Source organism: Artemia sp. Qi Xiang Cuo, chromosome 15, assembly GCF_049724085.1.
Source record: "Artemia sp. Qi Xiang Cuo chromosome 15, ASM4972408v1, whole genome shotgun sequence".
Taxonomy (NCBI): domain Eukaryota; kingdom Metazoa; phylum Arthropoda; class Branchiopoda; order Anostraca; family Artemiidae; genus Artemia; species Artemia sp. Qi Xiang Cuo.
The window spans coordinates 37,954,026-37,974,917 of NC_142808.1; the positions used below are offsets into that span (position 1 = coordinate 37,954,026).

The 20,892-nt window shown below is 35.7% G+C and overlaps 2 protein-coding genes across 2 annotated transcripts in view; one reads left to right on the plus strand and one right to left on the minus strand.

Moving 5' to 3' along the window:
* LOC148943638 (uncharacterized) overlaps positions 1-20,892 on the plus strand; it is a 308,181-nt gene that overhangs the window by 199,339 nt on the left and 87,950 nt on the right. The gene's annotated exons all lie outside the window — the stretch shown is intronic.
* Positions 1,660-5,409, minus strand: LOC148943657 (uncharacterized). Its single transcript, XM_089101745.1, is given in 3 exon segments — positions 1,660-3,514; positions 3,833-4,493; positions 5,235-5,409. Coding segments are annotated over 3 exon segments (2,691 nt in total).

Here is a 20,892-nt window from a genome sequence, read left to right on the forward strand (position 1 = left end):
TCTGTCATTCGTTCTCTGGAATAGGTGTTTATGTTGTTCACAAGTATGACTGTATGCACAAAATTGTCCCTGTGTGGTTCCTTATGTCATATACGAGGGGTTAATGTTGTAGATTCGTTGAAATGTCTATTAGGTACGTAACCCTTAGGGAATTGATTACATGAAATGGATATCTTGGTCGCTAGCTGGGTATCTCTTCTTTGACACAGTTTGACCGGGGAAAATCAAATACTTGTACAGTCTGTGTTTCCCGTAAATTTTTCACGTTCAATCCATTTTTTATTTTGACTATGGGCTGTGTTTCTACATTTAACGTTATCTAGGGTACGGTTGTAGTTTGATTTGAGTGCCTTGGCTCGACGCATTGTCTTTGATTTTCAGTTCAATGATTCACAACTATTGATAGTTTAATATGGAGATGAAAACAACTGTTTGGTTCTCTTATTTGAACACTTCATCTTGGGAAAGACCTTAGCACGTAAAATTTATGTTTCCCACAAAATTGATTATGATTGGTTTTTCATCTCATGGATTATGGTTTGGTTTTACGACATCTGTTAATGATTGGATAGAGTCAAAACTTAAGCTTTTGATCTTGGTTAACATTTTCTCTGATGTGGGGCTTAAGATACATAGTCCTTGAGGGATTGACTCTAGGTTTATTCTTGGTGTTTCAAACATTAAATCTTAAGGCCGTTGCCGTCTAAGGATTTGACGGTTATTTATGCAGTTTTACGACATGACAGGTCGAGGTGGCTCTTTAGGTAATTATCAATTCAGGTATATGTTTGTGTATAGGGTCCTTGGGTCCCGACACAGCTTGAGGTAAAATTACCTGGTACAGGGTTCTGGTGATCTGGATTGGTGATCAGAATATCGTCTTCAGGTATTTCCTTGGTGAGTACTTGTCGGTGGTTGATGAATGATGAAAGTAGATGCTACTAGGTTGTATCCGTGTTGCATGCTGGTACACCATAATTAATCTGCACCGATTACTTTGCTTCCTAGAATATAAATATCCGGGCAGAATCATATGCTCTTTACAATTACATAAGTTAAAACATATATAACAACAACATACGGTTTTCATACTATTCTGCGTGGACAATTTTTGAAATAATAGTTATTATTAATGGTACTAATAACATAAACTTAGTACATTTACAGTTAGACGCGACGCAAAAAAAATAAGGGCAGATTTCATGCTGTCATGCCTGTTGCCGCAATCATTAGATTATTATAAAATAAATAAGGTGATCATCAGAAAAACGATTATGTTTAAAAAAATAACACCATAAAATTTTAAATATTGGTGACTATGAGTGTACAATTATATATGTGCATCTGGCACATATTCAATATTCCATACATTTTTTAAATATTACTCAACGCTCATCTACTTTAACATTTACTTTTCTATTATACTACTATTTGCGAGGTAGGCAATATGGTTTATATGAGAGGTCTTGGTTTACTATAAATTTACAAATCTTTATTGTCTATGCGTATTCATACCGCTTAAGAAATATGTCTTTTGCAGTATGTCCACCCATGCGGCTGCAAAAACACAAAAGAAAAATTTGGGACTTGACACGGCACGAATGAGGACCTGTATTCTCACTCGCTCGATCATGTCCTTCCTTACTTTTTTTTTTTAGTTTAAGGGTTATCAGGGAGTTCTGGGTTTAGGTTTTGCATCTCACTCTGCTCGATGTGATCTGACTTTTCTCTTTTTCTACGTGTTATTCTCAACACTCTTTAATAATTTAGGTTCAATGCGATTCGTATAGAATACGAGATTATGAACACGAATCCTATCGTCAGGAGGGTATACCAGCAAAAATTTGTCGAAAATAGTCCGTACCTACTTTCTACATACGTCAGTCTTTGGTCTTCATTGGTAAATAGGGGAATTTGAGAGTCTAAGGCTTCTTTTATTTTTGTTAGCGGTAAGGTTCCCTTGATATTCTCTATTTTTGACCATATTGTGGCTCTTACTTCTTCCTTATCAATAATGGGAATTGTATAAGATAGATTGACTGGTTTGAAGTTGTTTATCTTTGGACTTATTATGTTGGTGCTTGTTGTTATGAGGGGCGTTTGCACCGTGGCTTCCTTAGTCACCAGTCGGCATCCTTGTTTTATTGTTATTGTTCCCACGTCTTGTAATAGTAGTTCAGTTCTATAGCTTGGATCGATTCTCTCTGTGTTATTATAACATGAGATTGTCCCAACTGTTTCTTTTGGAACAGAAAACAGCCACAGATCATTTCTAAGGTGAATAAATATTTCTCTTTTATTACTGCCTACTAACGCTTCGCATGAGTTGGGAATTTCTTCTTGTTGAGTTTTTTTTAAAAATATATCCAACATACATGATCCGGGTTTTACGTTATAAATGGGCAGTGTTAGTTGACATACTAGGTTTTTGAATGCTACACATTCCTTTAGGTCCTGTGGATTTGCTAAGGCATATTTCCTCTTATCTTGATCGACTAGCAGGTAATCCGCTTCGGGGGTAATAGTCATGAACGAATTGGTTCTACCTATGTTGGCTGGAAACGTGGAAATTTTATACAAGTCATATATTGATTGTTGGTTTATTAACGGGATTGTTACTACTGCAAATAATTGCTTGTTTATCTCTGTGATGTGAACCTTCAGTTTGGTGTAATAGTGGAATAAGTTTGCTACCTCCGGTTCTGTTGGTAGGTATAGTCCGAACGTTAAATGCGTTTTTATTTCGTCCAAGACACTTTTAAGGTTCGAAGGATCTACTAGGTCATACGACAAGGTTCCTCCGGTAAGGGCGAATAATGCAAATTCAAATTTGCTAACGTCAGTTGCCAGGTTAAGTAAGGACATTGTCACTATGTCTAGTGATACCATGGTGAGGCTCGAATCGGTAATCACACGATCTACTTCATTTTTTAAATAATTCATTATGTTTACTGTTTTTGATATTTTCTTCGAGATTGCCTCAATTTTGTCTCTCTGGTAATTGGCTATACTGGCTTGTATTTTTTGGACATGTAAGGTTACGTTCATGGCGTTATTTAGTTGTCCTACGTGTTCCCTTAGGATATTCAGGTCTTCTTCAGTCGAAAGCCCAAACAAGCGTGAGGCTATTTCTCCCACGATTGGTATTAGACTAGCTGATCTTCGATATTTGCTTTTTCAAAAAAATACCTCGAAGATTCTCGTGGTACTTTGTTTTAACTTTTGTATTTCTGTATTGAACAATTCAAATAGTGCTTGCAGTCTCTGTCTATATAATATTAGGAAGGATTGGTGAATTGATACTCTTAGAGCGTTTTTCTCGTTTAGCTCAGGTAATGGTTCAATATCTTCCTTTGCTGGTTCATCGGCCATTGCTAATCTAGCACACGTACGTTTACCATCTATTGTCCAACATTTCTTGTGTGGGTAATCATCTTCTTCCTCCTTCTTAGTTTTATCTTTCTTTTCTCCTGTTTGAATTGCCTGTACCTTTACCGTTTGCATTTTTGTATGCCTTACTGGGAGTCTTGCTCTTAAGCCTATAGTAAATACGCCAATTGACTAGGTGCGGTAAAACATGGGTCCCGTTGACCAAGTCCATTTTGTAAGTATCGTGGGTCTTAGATAAGTTATTGTGGTCAAATTTCTAGGTGACTCCTTGCTAAGTGCGGTTATTTCTGGGGCTATGCTTGTCGTAGTTTCCGACATTGAAGATTGTATATCTCTTACCGGAGTCTCATACATAGGCGTGGTTGTTTTGGTGGCTTTTCTTTTTCTTTCAGTAGGCTTTTTATTCTTATCATCTTGTTGTGTATTTGAGAATTTTAATTACTTTAGATGAATAATTCGCTTGTAATCCTTTTCCTTTGTGAGTTTCGATATTATTCGCTTTGTAATATTTTGTTTGGCATGGTCTTGCCATAATTCCTTAAGGAAGGTCCATAGGCTCGGTAATTCATTTAGCATGGCGTAATTCTCATCATAGAGTTTATTCTTCTTAGAAGTTGCTAAAAGGGAATCAGTGGTATATTTTGCCGTGGTATATTCGTCTATAGATCCGTCCGTACTGCTTAGTTCTCTTTTTCTCCTGTTTCCTATATTGTTAGTTCCCAGAGCTTTGTCGATTTCTGCCATTTTCTTGTCAAAATCGTCTACTATGAATTTTGACTTTAGTTTGGGAAGAATGGGAGGTAGATTTCCTGTATTTTCCCAGTGGTGTATATCCTTTATGGTCTGCAAGCTTTTGTCCGATCTTAAGAATTGGAATATAGAATCCTTTAATTCATTGGTGTTTTTCTCCAGTCTCATTACCTGTTGAAATAGGGTTTCAAACGGTTTGGGATCCAGTTTCATAAATATTTTCCAGGCATTGTGGCTTGCAAGTAACGAGTTCTCATGTTTGAAGATTATTCCATGTTTTACGATGTCTTGGGCTATAGTTTGGGAAATGAAGATTGTTATGACCTTTGTTATCCAAATCCTTTTTGCTGTTTATGGAATTAATATTTCATTAGAAATTATATAGGAATAATTATTATAATTTATAATTTAAATATCGTTTATTTTCATAGAAGTTTTTGTTTCCTTTTTTTTTTTGGGGGGGGGAGAAAATATACAAACATGAAATTTTCTTTTTAATATTTTATAATACTTTTTTTTTTACAAAGGAAACAAGGTGAGATTAATAGATGTTGTCGGTCAATTTGTTACCCTGCTTATGGTCGTCGTATTTTTGATTCTTAAGCTGGGGGGGATAGATATTTTAATTGCTTTCACGCAAAAATTTAATTGTTTTAACGTAAGAGTAATTGGGTTTTAATTATTTGATTGTTTCAGCTTTTTTTGTTTTCTTGATCACTTTTGATTTTGATTGATAAGTTTTAATTCTTTTAAACACAATTTCATTTCTTCTCGCTCTACATAGTACACTCTTTGGATTGTACAGCACTGTTTGTAATATTTTACTTCGTGGAGGGGGTCATGTTTACCTTGATATTTTACACAATTTGGGTTTCCTTCAATTTTATAAACTAATTTTTGCTTTCTACATTTGTCAAGGAGTAATAAATCTGTCTGGCAAGGACCTTTAACATACCAGTACCGAATTTTATATTGTTTTTGCAACTTTCTTATCTCATGTTGAACTAAATAAAGGTATTTGCCCTTTCTGCCGTTATATTTTATTCCTAATTTGCCTCTTGCTGGTCGATATTTGGGTTAAGTCTAGCAAATACGCCCAAAAATATATGATCCTTTGTCGTATCCCCTTAAGTCGTACTTGACATCCCATTTTTTCGCAAAGATTTCTTCCCCTGATTTATCCACAATAATCATTGCCGCTGAGTATATGACATTCTCTTTGGCATGTTTAATGGATATGAACTCCGTGTCTATAATTGCCTTGGCCATTATTGTGAAATAAAAGGCAGTTTCTATTGATCTTTGTTTAATTTATAATTTTTTCAAGATTGGTTATGGTTATGGTACACTCTAGGTCGAAGTCAAACTACCTTTTCACCGGCATTTCCTCAATACATCGGTTACTAATTCGTCCGACCATAACTTACTTAAAGCTCCATGTTAACCAACGATGAATATTTACTTTGTGTGGAAAAACAAGGCAACTTTAGGATGAAGTTGAACTACTTTTTCACCGGTGCCACCTTGCACCCAGCTATTTGTTTGTTCGAACATGATATCATCCCTATAGGTCCTTACTCTAGTTTAACGACTTTGCGGTCGCATTATAGTCTTAAAAATATAAGGATTTTCAAGAAACTACCTTCTTATCAATATATTTATAACACATTTAGACCTTGTAATATTTACACTAATTCGTAGTTCCCTAAATGTTAACACCATACTGGTTTATAATGCATTTTTTGATACTAATCGATTTTCCTGGTTATAACACTTCAGGTACTATTATAGGGTTCTTTCATCATTCATTTTAACAAGGTTATTTATATATACAGTTTTTCCCACTGAGGTTGGGTTTTAATTTCAATATGGGTGCCTCATCCGGCAGTGCCGCCTTTGAATTTGGAGATTTAAGCATATCTAGAAGTCGATAATCTTCTCATGAAGAAACATTTGGGCTGAGAAATTGAAGTTCAAATACTATGTCATTTTTACCGTTTTCAGGTATGCTTAGGTTCATTAAATACACTAATAGTTGGTTTGGGAGGTGCAGGGCTTCCAAAGTGGCGGTTATGTCATTCCTTCGCATATTTTGACGAATGACTTTCCGGCACAACTGAGATAAAGACAATGGGTCATTTATTATCTTTACTACAGAGAAACTTAAATTTACGTGCGATTGGCAACAGCATAATTGCTCACGCACGATTACGTCTAACCCTGGGGCTATTCCTCTCCCAAAATTTTTATCTTCTTGGAAGAAATTCAGGGTTATTTTCTTTATGTCTTTATAATCTCTTGGGGTAACCTGTAAAATTGCGGCTCCCATTGAAGGGTTCATCGGACTCAGATACGTGTTATTTACTATACATTTATTATAAACTATTATGACCAATGAGATAAAAGGCATTACAGGTTTCGACAGTTGCCCACCGGCTTCCCATGACTCATGGTAGTTTTGTCCGATTCCAAAACTGTAGTTTTTCATTATGTGTAGTCACTTTTTGTAACCGTCTGGTCGTTTCTTATAAGAGGGCTATGGCCTTAATGGAAACGTGATGTTATATAGACACCATCCATCGTCTCCACTTTGCCACGGTTTCCCATAACTGGGGAGGGGTCATTCATTTATCACATTTCCTTGTTTCTTATTTTCCTTTCGTATTTCCATAGTTGTTAATCATAGAGAGCCAGGGCCAAATGGCAACGGCAACAGAAGGACAATAACACCATTGCCATTGCCCTGTGGCCACTGCTACCTACAACTGAAGGTTTATTTGTTCGAGCAATTTGACAAATAAGGGGTTGTAGTGTTTGCCAAGCAACGTCCTGTTGTGCAATCAAGTCTCATATCCATGTAACTTTTTTGACAGAGGATGGAAGTCAGGTGATTGCATGGTGGGATAATATACACCATGCTAGTCCTTGGCTCTAACCTCCCATGGTTGGGGGTTGATCCGTCATCGTATACTATATGGACATTTGGATTATTGCTCTTATTCCATTTCTAGAGTACTTCATTGGATTGTTCGCTGTCTATTTTATTTTGCTTTTCTGAATTAGAATTGACATGTGTTTTGATTTTTTATTGATCGCCGAAAGAGAAAAAAAATTTTGGTAAATGCTACGAGAGTGGGTGTCTACTACTTATCCTTCTTCTTAAAGTATGCTTCGTTTTGCTCAATTTGGATTTTTTGAACCAAAGGAAAAAAAAATATTTTTTTTTTTTTTTTACCGTACGAATTACATTAGGTCTTACAACTGGGTTTTTTTGCCAAGAGTATATTTTAAATTGGCTGAGTGGGCTTTCGAGTTTGAATTGTTAAGGAAAGTACTTTATTATATTGCAGGTTAGCTTATTTCAATTAGTGCGATATCTGTCGATCGGTTTGAGGGAACTCTAAAGTTTTCTATTAGAACTCGCTGTGGCATTCGATTTTTATAATTGTTGAACCCTTATTTATCGCAAAATTTTCTTAAGTAATTTATGATTAACGAGGTAAATTTTTCCTTTTAAACAATCTTTTTTTTTTAAATATCCATAGTTTCAATTAATTTCGTTAAGGCCCTTTTTTTGAAAATATAGACTTATTTTTTAATTTATTCAAAATTCAGCTATTAGGCTGTAACGTTTTTTTTTCTTTTCATTTATTTTGATATTTTATTTAGCCGTGACGCGACTAAAGTATTACTTTTCTCGGCTTTGTATATTATTAGTTAATTGGAGTTAAGTGAGTTGAAGTGTAACTTTACTTTCAAGGGGTCGAATCATTCTTCTACTGTGGCGGAGTTAACGCCACTGAATATCGTGTTCTAAATTGATTTCCAAATATACGGCCTTTGAAGCCTTATCATCAAGTAAATTTTAGCTGAATAATCCTCACAAACAAGGATACTGATTTGGGGGACAAAATTCGGTACATAGCCCGACAACAACACATTAGTCTATAATGCTTTTCACATCTCTACCACGTGGCGTTATTACTTGAGAGTTTCGTAGTTTGTCATAGGCCATATGAACTTAATTCCTTTATAATTCTCAAATGAAAATTAAAATATATTCGTTGTTGCTATATTTTGATGCAACTAAGATGCCGGACAACTGAAGGGGGGGGAGGGCTCATAAATTTTGATTGGAACATATCGCCATAACCTTTAGTAGGTTACACTTCTGTAAGAGCTTGATTCAGGGAGAAAGTTTGATAATTTATCTTTGTTAATTTAAGGTGTTCGAAGTGTACGTTCGAACAAAGGGCTAAATTACCTCACAGGTGTTGTAGTCTATTTTATGGCTTCTGCTTTCACTTAATTGCCTTAGAAATTACTCTTCAGTTATTCATCCTTCGTATAAATGTCTGTTTTGTTCTATCAATTTTAGTTACGCACATGCTCACTAGTGAGTGCACATTTTTTTGAATTCTTAAATACCGTGCTTTTTACAAGGCTTAAATTTTGTGAATAATATGTGATTTACCATGTCATATTATTTATTGGGGAAATTAAGGATTAACTGGGACCTGTGGTCGCAACTGGCTTATGAGGTTAGTAGAAATTATTAAATGCTATCTTGTGATATGAGTATTTATGACTAATCGTCAATTTTTGGAAGGATTTTCTTCCTTTCGCGTTAATTGGTTATTTTTTGTAATTCTTTACGTCTGAATTATTTTGGTTATTAGAGTATTTCGACAGACCTGTTAGTTTAATTTTACTCTACTTGCGCGGTTCATTTGTATGCTTTAATTCGATTTAAGGTAAAATTGGTTGAACTTGTTGTTGCAAATTTTTACGGTTTTTGTTGGTTATATTATTCTCTGCCTATCGGCTGTAAGCGTTCTACGGCTTTTGCTAATTATTGCAAAACTAAGGTGTTATTTAGCTCTCGTTAGTTACTATTTTAATTTAAGGTACAACAATTATCTATTAGGGAAACATATTCTCTATAGTTGGCAATTAAAAACAGAAGTAAATCAACGCGCGGTTTTTTTTTGTCTTAATTCTATTTGAATTTTGACTTCTTGGTACGATATTTTGGAATTTTGGTAATAATTTCACATACTTCGGCTTCATGGAAGGTTTTTCTTTAATGCTTGTTGCTCTTGACTTAGAGGATATGTGAATTAATATTTAATTATGCCATTCAAGAAATTCATTTAACCGAATAGGCTAGAGTACAAATATAGGCTGGGCCACCAAAAATACTTTTTCCTTTTAGGGTTTTTTTTTTTTTACCTATTTATTGGGCTTGTTTTTTGTGATTCACGGATTTCACTGCCTTGGTGGTTTTATTCGTATTTGTGGATATATCTCCTATTAAGGATTATATCGCATTTCTGTAAGTTGAAATGTCTGCGTCAAAATTAATATTTTAAGTTCTGCAATTTTGACTTATTTTTACGTTTTATAGAGTTTTTATATAGGACTTATTTTTACATTTTTCTTGCAAACTAGTTTTTACGTTTTTTAAGGTTACTATAATTTTCTTTTTGCGTCAATTTTCTAGCAACTAATTTACTTTATTCGTTTAGGTTTCGGAACGGAACTGTGTATTATTTTATTTATTTTCTATTATGCCAGATCACTCTATGAACAATATACGACTAAATCTATAGTTAAGGATATATCGTAGATATCAATTTTTGATAGCAAGCTATATTTTTTTTTTTTCATTTTTTCATCTTTATCAGGCCTAATTTTTTTTTCTGCTGCGGGGTTCTTGATATTTGAGGAACATTTTGGTATGGTAAGCTAATTCTTAGTTTTTGGGCGAAAGGACTATTAATTGTAGGTGTGCAATTAACTCTGAGTACACGATATCACACGGGTCAAATATTTTTGTTGTCAATGAAACGATGAAAAGTGAAAGTGATTTAACTCGGGGACACTATGCTTATGTGATTTGACTATACTATCATAAATCTTAGTGGTTTGAACTACGTTTGGAAATTACGGGCTTTGATTATTGTTGCAACTTATCGTGTCGATGCTTTACATGGGGTCAATTGAATTGTACACGCGATTATTGACATCTGAGGTAAATTAGTATCATTTTTCCTGAAGAATCACCACGTCATTTTTCCTTTCAAATTTCGGGAGATTGGTTTGTGAATTCTTTAAATTTAAGAAAGGATTAGAAGGATTAGTAAGGACTGCCTTTGTTGTTCTAATTGATCAATAACTCTTTGTCTACAACAATTAAACTTTGCACTAATATTTAAGGGAAAATTAGCGTATTTCCTACTCTTTGGGTTGGAGTGGAGGCCGGCTAGTACGCCTGGTGCACGTTAGGGTAAATAATTTTTTTGTATTCACTTGTGGTACGTACATTTTTAAGGTAAAACAAGCGAAAACACACGGGGGTAAGGCTGTGGATGGCCAAATTTCGCCGTTTTGGCCTTTGTAATTTTTGGAATGCATTGGAGTTTGTGGTTTTGTTCGGAGGAATATGTAAGCGAGTCTATCAATTTACCATTTTTTTTTGTTTGAATTATTTCGATTGTTTAATTTTTTGCAGAATTTTTCAGTTCATATAATGACTGAGGCCTACTTCTGTTATTTAGATTGACAGCGGCCCTATATCTACAATTTGGTTAATTATCGTATGCTTATTTGCAGGTAAATCCTGCCTTGTGTTGCTACTCTCTTACATATATATATATATATATATATATATATATGTACACATTTAACTATCTAGAAACCATGATAAGCTTGCTTATTATGTTGCCGCTAATTACCTGTTTTCCTAATTGTTTCTTAGCTGGGTGATTAATACAATAATAACTCGCATGTATATTTTTTTGATTTAATATTTTAAGTTGTTTGTTATTTCATAGCCTTTACGGCAAGTTTGGGTTGTGGTTATTTCCGGTCATCTCTTCTTTTGATTAAATTTAGTATATTTTGGAGTTCCGTATTTGATTATGTCATTGGCATGATGATTAAAAATAAATATTCCACAAACTTGAATTTGAGAAGATATAGAATCTATTCAAGCGCCGATCCGAATACTTTTTTTTGAATTAAAAGTAATTTTTTGGGATTTAGTGGTCTGGGGTTATGGATTGATAGACGGCCGAACCTAGGACACGGATTTGATCCTCGTGCCCTGAAGTAAATCTCCTCATTAAGCGATCCATTGTGATCGTCTGGCTTCCTACTCTGGGGGGGGTGTCCGAAATGCTGTTTAACTATTCCTTAGTAATATAAGGATGGCTATTTATTGCATTTTTTTTTTTTTTTGCCATTGAATTTGTAATATGCATTTATTTATCTATTTATTTGTTAAGGAAATACTATGTTCTGTCTAGCGGAAACATAATTATCTAGTTTAACGAGTTTTCGCTCGACTATTTGGTTATTTATTACTTTTTTGTCGCTAAACATCACATCCTATAAAAAGTAGTTGTTTTAATGTATAAGAAGTGGAGTTTGAAGAGGAAGAATTTTCACCTCTTTTTGTTTTTATTTAGCTCGATTTATTCTCGTGTCTGGCATTTCTTACTTTTCTGCGGCTTCTGGCGATGGTTGGGTTTTGGGTGTTCCTTGTTGTGCATAGATTTTTGAGGAATTTTTGCTCGTAATGACATTCTCTTGGGCGTCAGGGTACTGGGTCCTCGTGATTATATTATTATCCGTTGGAAGATTCCGTTGATTTGTTTCCAATTGGGGTTTTGTGTGGTGATGACGAGCTTGATTTGGAATTGCAAAATATACGGGTTGGGATGGTCCTTCTTCGCAATTGTTAGTAAGCAGATTTTCCAAGTGGGGGCAGAGGGGTAGGTTAACTTCAACTGTAAAATATGTTGCAACTATCTTCTCTAGGTTTGAGCAGAAATCTCTCTGTTTTTGAAGTTCTTCGGTAATTTTGGCATGGTTCTCTTTTAGTTGTTTCTCTAAGCTGTCTGGTTGCAGCTGTATTATTTCTTTCTGTGCTTTTAAGTGATCGTATTTATGCTGTAATTCTAGGACCTTTGTTCGCTGGGGCGTCAGGGCTTCTTGTACTGCCATTGTCGCGGACAGAACAGTACTGTTTCTATAATCATGTACGTTTTTACCAATTTCCTGCATTTTATCGTATAATACTAGCAATTTTGGGATCTGGTCGGGATAATTAAATCCCTCGAAAAGCGCGGTGTCACTAATTGATTCCATTTCGTTTTGGATCTTGTCGGTCTGTTCTTTAATTTCAATAAACTGTGTTTCAATTAACTTATCCATTTGTTTAGCTACTAAAATCTCATTTATTCTTTTGTTCATTCTTTCTTGGGACGCCTTCACTTCACTAAGGGATCTAAGTATGGTTTCTATCATACTTTCTATTTTCACTCTTTCTACTACTAAGTGTGCCGAGTCCTCGAGAAGTTTTTATCTTATTTGAAATATTTTATCCATATTTGTTCTGTTAGTAACGGGGTTGCACTGGGTATTTTTCTTTTGGAGGGGGGGCTTGAACAATTCGTTGTAGTATTCTATCTTCGGGGTTCTTTACCAAGCCGAGGTTTAGTTTATCTGGAAAAATTAACTTTTGTCTTATTTCGACCTTTTATGGGCATCAAAATAAAATTCGCCCATTTATTCTGGTTATAGGTTTTTTTTTTTTTTTTTACAATGCTCATTATGATTTAATATTACCTTATAAATTTTTTTTTTTTTGGGGGGTATTTGTTACTAGAAGTACTTACATTTTTCCGGTCTCTTGCTAATTCTGCCAGATTTCGTGGTAATTTCCTGTTCGCCTTCTTGTTTTTTATTCTTTTTTGATTTTCCCATAGAGATCAGATCAAATTTCTTATACTGTTTTAGTAGGTACTTTTGACCTTTTAATTTTGCGGCTTTCGCGTGGGCCGCGGCAGAAGCCTGTTTTTGTTTTGGTGCGTTCTGGGGGTAGTTAGGATCTGATTCATCGTCGGACTCGGTCGAGCTAGTATCTGAAGATTCATTATTTGGGCTTTCGGGGGCGATCCTTTGTAATTGAGGGGTATCTCCTTCCCTTGCTTCATATATCTCATCTGCCCTAGAAGTTGAGGGCTTATTTTCTATTTCCTCACGCTGAGGTCCTGTCTCGGGGGAGTTAAAAGATTCCTGGGAACTCTGGGAGGAGTCAAATACTTTTGGAGAATGTCTCCAATGCTTGAATGCCATATCTTCCGGGGGTGTGGTGTATTACGTAGCATGGTCTGTTTCCAGGAGTGAGATTCCTTGGGTTTTACTTTAGATACCGTTATGTGATGGTACTGTCCCAAGTTTTCATCTTCAGGGTGTTCCTGTGTCCACGGCAAAGTACTTTGCCTTGTTTTTATCGGATAATTGATAATGTCCATAGCCTCTCTCAGGTTTTTTTTATTTTTATCACTGGGAGTAGTTTTCCTCCTTTTTGTACCTGGGGTTTCCATGGCTCTGTTTAGGTCCTCCTGTAACGACAGGGGTCTTTCTATCGGGGTTGCTGGGGATACCATGTCATCAGGAAACCTTTTGGGGGGACATGGAGTTGAAATTCTATCGGGAAAAAATTGGGTTTTTGGCGACAGCGTATAGTCCAACTCTTGCTCTGAGCTTTCTGTGGATGAGCTCTCTGGGCTTTTTGGGGTTCTTGCAGGCATGGGTATTAGGGGTTTTCTTTTAGGGATGACTAGATTTTTCATGGTCAAAAATTCTTCAAAATCTTCCTCCTCGCTATTATTTTCAAAATAGTTTTGTTTGAAATTAAAGGGTTTTAGTTCGGATAGCCTGGACCTAGGGACTTGATTTTCCGCGTTTGATGAATCTGAAAATGGGGGTTCGGGTGCCCACTTAACGGGGTCTTTGGCACCTTTTATACGGCTTACGTGTGCTTTGTATGTTCTTCCGTTTTCTGGATTTATCATTTTAAAAGTAAAATCGTTGTCATATTTTTTGATTATTCTGTAGTGTCCTGAATATTTATTGGAAAGTTTTTTTGCCTTCCAGTTTAGCTTCATTTTTCAAATAGACACGGTCGCCTACCTTAAAATTTATATTTCCTTTGATTTTGGATTCATTTTTCAACTCTTGATTCATTTTACATTTTTCTAACTCTTGTCTAACTATTTTATAGGTTCTTCTCATCTTATTTATAAAATCTTGCTTATAGTCCTCTGTGCTATTGTAATATTGTCTTGATTCTATAATTTCTTGATAAGGTATTCCATAATCGCGTCCGAATAAAAGAAAAAATGGACTTTCTTTAGTCGTTTCCGAGTATGCCGTATTAATTACATTAGTCAAGTAAGGTAGATATTGATCCCAATCGTTTCGGTTGTCCTTTGAATAAATGCTTAAAACGTTGGAAAATATTTTGTGCCTATTTTCAATTTTTCCATTTGCTTGGGGATGGTAGGGGGAGGTTATTAGTTTTTCTGTTTTAAGGAAACTCATCAGATCCTTTGTTACTTTAGAAACGAAGTTAGATCCATTGTCACTAATGACGCGTTGAGGAACGCCAAATTCCAAAAATATTTTTGCTAGGGCTGTACTAGTGGCATATGCACCTTGATTTTTAAATGCTTTGGCAAAAGTGAAGCCGGTAAAATGGTCTATTACTGAGAGGATGCAAGTATGACCTCTATTAGAAACAGGTAACCCTCCGCTTGTACCAAAAAGGTCAAATGAAACGATGTCGAAAGGGAACCTTGCTATCGGCACTCTTCTCAAGGGGGGAGTAGTGTACGTTTGAGGATTTTTTCTTAAGTTACAAGCTTCACATGTACTTATAAAATCTTTGAGTTTTGTTAACGCCGAGGGAACATAAAAGTATTGTCTTAACTTGTGAAATGTTTTGGTTATTCCTAAGTGTCTACCTATTACCGAATGGAAGTACTCGAAGGCGGGTATTATTAAATTTTGGGGGAGCACTGGGATTATCAAGGTTTGACTTCTATTCGTTTCAACTGTTACCATCCGGCAAAGGATTTCTTCGTCAAGGTCATAATAGAAACTGTCTATTTCCCGTCTTAGGGGTTAGAACTTATCAGGGAGATTGTCTGAGTTCACGAAGTAATTAATGAGAGTCAAACACATTTCATCCTTAACTTGGTTTCTTTTAATATTGGCTAGGGATAAGGGAATTACTCGTGGTCCTTCTTCTTCTGTAAGGATTTTTTGTATATTCTTCTTTCGTTTTTGTTTACTGAGATTAATGGCATTTATTTGTTTAGTTTCATTATCTGAAGAGTTATTCTCAGGGTATCTACTTAGGGAATCGCAAGGGGCATTCTGTTTACCGGTCACGTGTTCAAACTCATAATCTAGATCCTGGATTTTCATTATCCATCGTGCTAAGATTCCAGTTGGATTCTTAAATGTGCTTAGGTATTTTAAGCTTTTATGGTCCGAGCGCAACCTAAATTTTCGACCTACTAAATAATGTCTAACTTTGTCTAAGTGGTAAATTATAGATAGTAATTCTAATTGCGTTGCTGAATAACTATTTTCGCCTTTAGTTAGGGTTCTGCTTGAATAGCATATGACTTTCTCTATCTATTGAGGGGGATCCTGTTGGGATTCGGGGTTGTTTTCCACGGGGATTATTTGGGAAAGGATTGCACCGATACCTAGAGCTGAAGCATCGGTGGTAACCACGAATGTACCTTTTTCAAAGTCTGGTAACGCTAATATTGGTTCAGAAGTAAGAGCTTTCTTGAGAGTGTCCAAAGAAGTTTGAGCTTCCTGAGACCAGGTCACGTTTTGGGAATTTCCTTTAGTCAGGTCTGTTAGGGGTTTTGTGGTTTGGGCGTAGTTACGTATAAATTTTCTAAAGTAACTGGTTAAACCAATAATGCCTCTTAATTGTTTCATAGTTTTTGGCGGCTTAAGATTCTCTACACATTTTATCTTCTCAGGGTCCGGTGATATTTGACCTTGGGTCACTATCATTCCTAAGAATTTTATTTTGGATTGAAACAAATTTACTTTTTCCGGTCTACATTTCTAATTACCCTCTCTGAATTTTTCGAAAACTTTGGTTAATGTGTTTAAATGGTCCTCTGGTGTTTTTCCCACACAAATAACATCATCCACAAAATGGATAATATTTTCTATACCTCGTAATAAGTGTAATAGAGGTGTACATAATGCACTTGAACTAGTTTTGAGTCCAAAGGGTACTCTCAAATATTCATAAGAACCACAGTCCGTCGTTGAAAAGGCCGTTTTATAGACGTCATCATCTGCTATCTTAACTTGGTGATAACCTTGCGTGAGGTCAAGAGAGGTAAAAATTTTATTTTTGGTTGAAATGCAATCCAGGATTTCATCAATTCGGGGTAGAGGAAATTTGTCACTTACTACTTGCTTATTTAATGCTCTGTAACCTACTACAAGTCTAAGGTCCTTGTTCTTTTTTGGTACTAATATAACGGGGGCTGAATACGGGCTTATACTCGGCCGTATAAAGTTGTTTCTTTCTAACTCGTGGATTTTATTTTTTAACCAGCCTTTGTAGGGATGGGGAATGTGATAGGGCTGTTTAGCTATAGGTAACCCTGTGGTTTGGATAGAGTGTTGATAAGATGGTATCAACCCGATGTCTTCCTCGCATGTAGAAAAAATATCTCTAAAATTACAAAGTAATTCACATAATTTTTCCCTTAATTGCGTATCTCGAATATGATCTAATTTAAATTTTTCAAAAAATTGGGGTTTTGTTAGGGGGTACCTATTCTTTGGATTACTGGTTCCAATGTTATTAACTAAGCTTTCCTTGGAGTTTTTCCATTTGTTTAGCTCCTGCTCAGAAATAACCTGTATTTCAACAAGACATGTCCCTTTTTTCAACGTAATCATATCGTTTTCACGCGTGTTAGTTAACCAAATATAACCTTCGCCTTTTTCATATGAAATGATCTGTTCTTCACAGAATAGATTTTCTGGAATTTCTTTACACGGGGATGCAAACCAGATTTCAGAATTGTCATTTACAGGGGTGACCATTTGAGAGATTTGTACTCTTTGAGTGGTATTTGGGGGGATTTTTGTTTTACATACTGCGAACCCATAATATTTCTTTTCCGTGTTATTTTATATTAAATTAAGATTGGCGCTTGGTTGCGTCAGGTCTTCCCCTTTCGATGTTGATTGTAAGGGTGATTCCAAGTCTTTTTCCTTTACAACAGTGTTTGGATTTATTATTTCATTCCACAATTCAGCTATTTTCTTTATCTCTTTTTGTCTATACTCCTGCATTTCTCCTATTTTTATTTTTACTGACTCGATCCATTTGCTGTTTGATTTTCTTTCTCGTCTGCTCCATTGATTTTGATTTTCGATCCGTTTGCTCGTTTGATTTCCCACGGGACGAGAAATGGGGGGAAATGACGTGACGTGGGGTACAAAAGATTTGATTCTATTTACTTTTGCGCCCCTTCTCTCCACGCGTGGGAGAATTGGGTCGTTTGGATACACGAGTAAGTTCTTTGCTATGTCTAACAAAACCATATTAGATTTTAAAAAATTATAACCAATTATCGCTTAGTGTGGGAAATTTTTTCAGATTATGAAGTTTGTAGGGAAGATCTTATTATCTTTTATCACGTTTAGGCATACGGAGCCTATAGCTTCCAGCCTATGCCCCGTGACACTTGTTAAATTGGGAATATTGAAATTTTTCCGTCGCTTAATATATACTGGGAGTCTATTAAATACATTTGAACTTATTATGTTAACCGATGCACCCGAATCTATTAACGCTTTGAAATTAATACTCGCGACACTAAAATTATTCAATATAGGTAGCATATCATTATTATCACTAAAAGAAGGTACAATTACTGGATGGGACCTATAAAAAATACTGGCCTCCAGGGTCCCGGTTAATTTTCTTGGGGGCCTAATTCGTTTCCCTGTGCGCTTATTTGATAAGTTGGGGTTTGACATTGGGGTTCGGTGGGAAGTTCACCCTCCACTTCACTAGCATGTGAAATTCCCATTTGATTGACATTTGATTGTCTTGTTTGCCACGTATTATTGCGTGGGTTAAAGTTTCTCGTGCCGACGGCTCGCGGCATTTGTTCATTTTGTATTGACGAAAGGTTTCTTTCGTTTCCCGTCGGAAAAAAATATCCTCTGTAGTCAGTTGTGTTTCTGTTGAATCTAGTTGGATACACCGTTCGTGAATCAAGTTGGTACATGTTTTGTCGCATATTTGGCCTGGGGAACCGATAATTATTGTGTCGGTTGGGGGACGGATTTGTATAGGTTTGGGGATTCGTAGATTGGGAAGGATTCGTTGGATTTGTACATACGAATCCTTGTTGGTACGAGTTGTGATATAAGGGTAGGCGTGGGGGGTTATGTCTATAATGTCCTGTCCCATTTGCATTTGAGTTTGTTCTCCCGAACAAACGGTTATTAAAATTGGGGGTTACTGTTGTAATGTTATTTCTAGTGCGGCAGTCCCTGGCAATGTGTCCTTGTTTATTACATGCATAGCATATAATTGGGGGGTTTTGTACGTAGTTTGTTGGATTCGTGGGTACAAAACGTACTATTCTTTGTCTCGTAGGGGTTGGGGATATATTTTGGTTTTGTTTAGGTGAGTTGTCTCTTGGAAGTAAATTTGGAAAAATTGCTCGTGATCGTCCCGGAGTTGAATTTTATACATTATTTATTCTTGACTTTTTGTGGTTTGCCACAATTGAGTCAATTTCTATCATTCTCTCCACTTCCTGTACTGCTAGGTCTAAAGTTTGGATATTTTTTTATATCAACATACTGTAAAGTTTGGGGCTTAATCCTTGCACGAAAGCATTTAGTACGATTTTATCGTATAAGGGACCAAACTCTTTTCCGTACTTGGCTTCAATGGATACCATTACTTTGTGCAGGTATTCTCTAACATTTTGTGTTTCGTCTAAACAAACTGTACCAAGCTTTAATTTGTGTGTTGAACTGGTTTCAACGAATCTTTCTCGGAACGCTTTTAGTAATTTTTCTATTGAGTTTATAGGAAGATTGTTATATTCCCCTATGGTATTTTCAATTTGTTTTAGGAAAGTTAGTGCTTGCCCCTGAAGTCTCATTAGCAACATGCTTACTAATGATTTCAAGTCTGTTTGAGTTACCTCTACGAATTGATTTAATTGGATAATAAATTAATCCACGTCTGAGTCTCTGTTATATGGGGGTAGTAATTTTGATATTTCCACTGTTTTTGCGATGAGTTTTTGCTTCAATAGTTGTGCGTTTTTATCTAACGACATATTGTTTTTCTTTTTTTTTTGATGGGTTAAAATTCGGTACTGGTTTTTAATTGTTTGATACTATTTAAAATTGATATTTTTTAATTACATGTACTCTCTTTTGCTACTATTTCCAGAGGATTTAGGCCTAAAAAAAAAATTTAGCACTTGAAAATATGCAAACAATATTACACTTTAATGCATTAAAAGAGAGAAAAAAATTTTCTTGTTGGTAATATTTCTCAACGATTTTCCCTTTTTTTTCAATGTTGTCCTTGTGTTTTTGCTCCTTTAAACAGGCCGCGCCAATTCTAATGGGGGGGTTTTCCTTTGAAAAGGTGACTTCGGTACAGGCCTGGAGGTTTTCGGTTACGTCAAGGCTAATTCTAATGGGAGGGTTTTCGAAACGACTAATTCTTATATCTTTTTTGAGAATTTCCGATTAATTTATCCAATGGGAAATTTAGTTGAGCTCTTGGTTAGCGGTCCGCGAGTGGCTTACCTGAGTGGAAGCTGAACATCTAGAGTGGGGAGCTCAATGTAGGAGTACAGGTAGGGAGCTTATATTGATGGCCATACTGACTCGAAATCAGATTGATGAGTTTCAGTTTCCCTTAGGAGCGAGTGGAGCCACAAGGACTAACAAGCTTGAGAAATATCAACACAAGAGAATAAAATAAAATAATAGATGCGTTTATTGTTACTTACATAGTAATCGCAGAGTTCTTGGTTGTATCAACAAATTAACAACACAGGTTTCCAATACAAATTGTACTGAGACGAAATATCTCAAAGTTAGTATACTTCAAAAGTTTTTTACAACACAATCATGATAAAAAAAGATAGCTAGAAGACTCGTGTAAAAATCAAACTAAGACTGCAAAAAGACTGCAAAAGGACTCATAGACTGAAAATAGACTGGCCCACAATTGTTAAGTTCTCACTATCTATCCTCTGCAACTATGCCGGAGGTTACGTTTAGGCGTTGCTAAAAGTATATTTTTTCAGTCCTTATTGGCTGCACTATTGTCCTACATTACTATTGGACTGGCTTGCGCCAATGAGCTACTCGGGTTTAATTACAGTTTATGAGTTTTAAGATGTCACTCTTGAATTTTTCTAGCAACTAAAAATTCTACACTGCAATATTTTGCTAACAGGTGTCGCTTAATTTATGACTTTTAAGCTATCACTTTGGGATTTTTCGAACGATCGAAGTTTTGTATTGTAATATTTTCCCAGCAGGGTGTCGCTTAATTTTAAGAGGACGTACATTTTGTTTATTTGAAATTTTGTAAGTGATAAAACTATTTAATTTCACTAATATAATCAGGTGTTAAACTTAGTCTCCAGAAGAAAGCAAATAGCTTAAGCAAATATTTTACATCTCGAGTGACTACTTTTTTTCGCATTGTAAATCTTACTTTCTTGACAGTTTGGTATTTTCGAGCGCTTATTATTTGAACACAGGTGTTAATCACCTGTCGTACAAGATTTGATCAAGCTAATATTTATTGGATACTTTGGAGACGGGGGGTCGGATTTACTTGTTGCATTT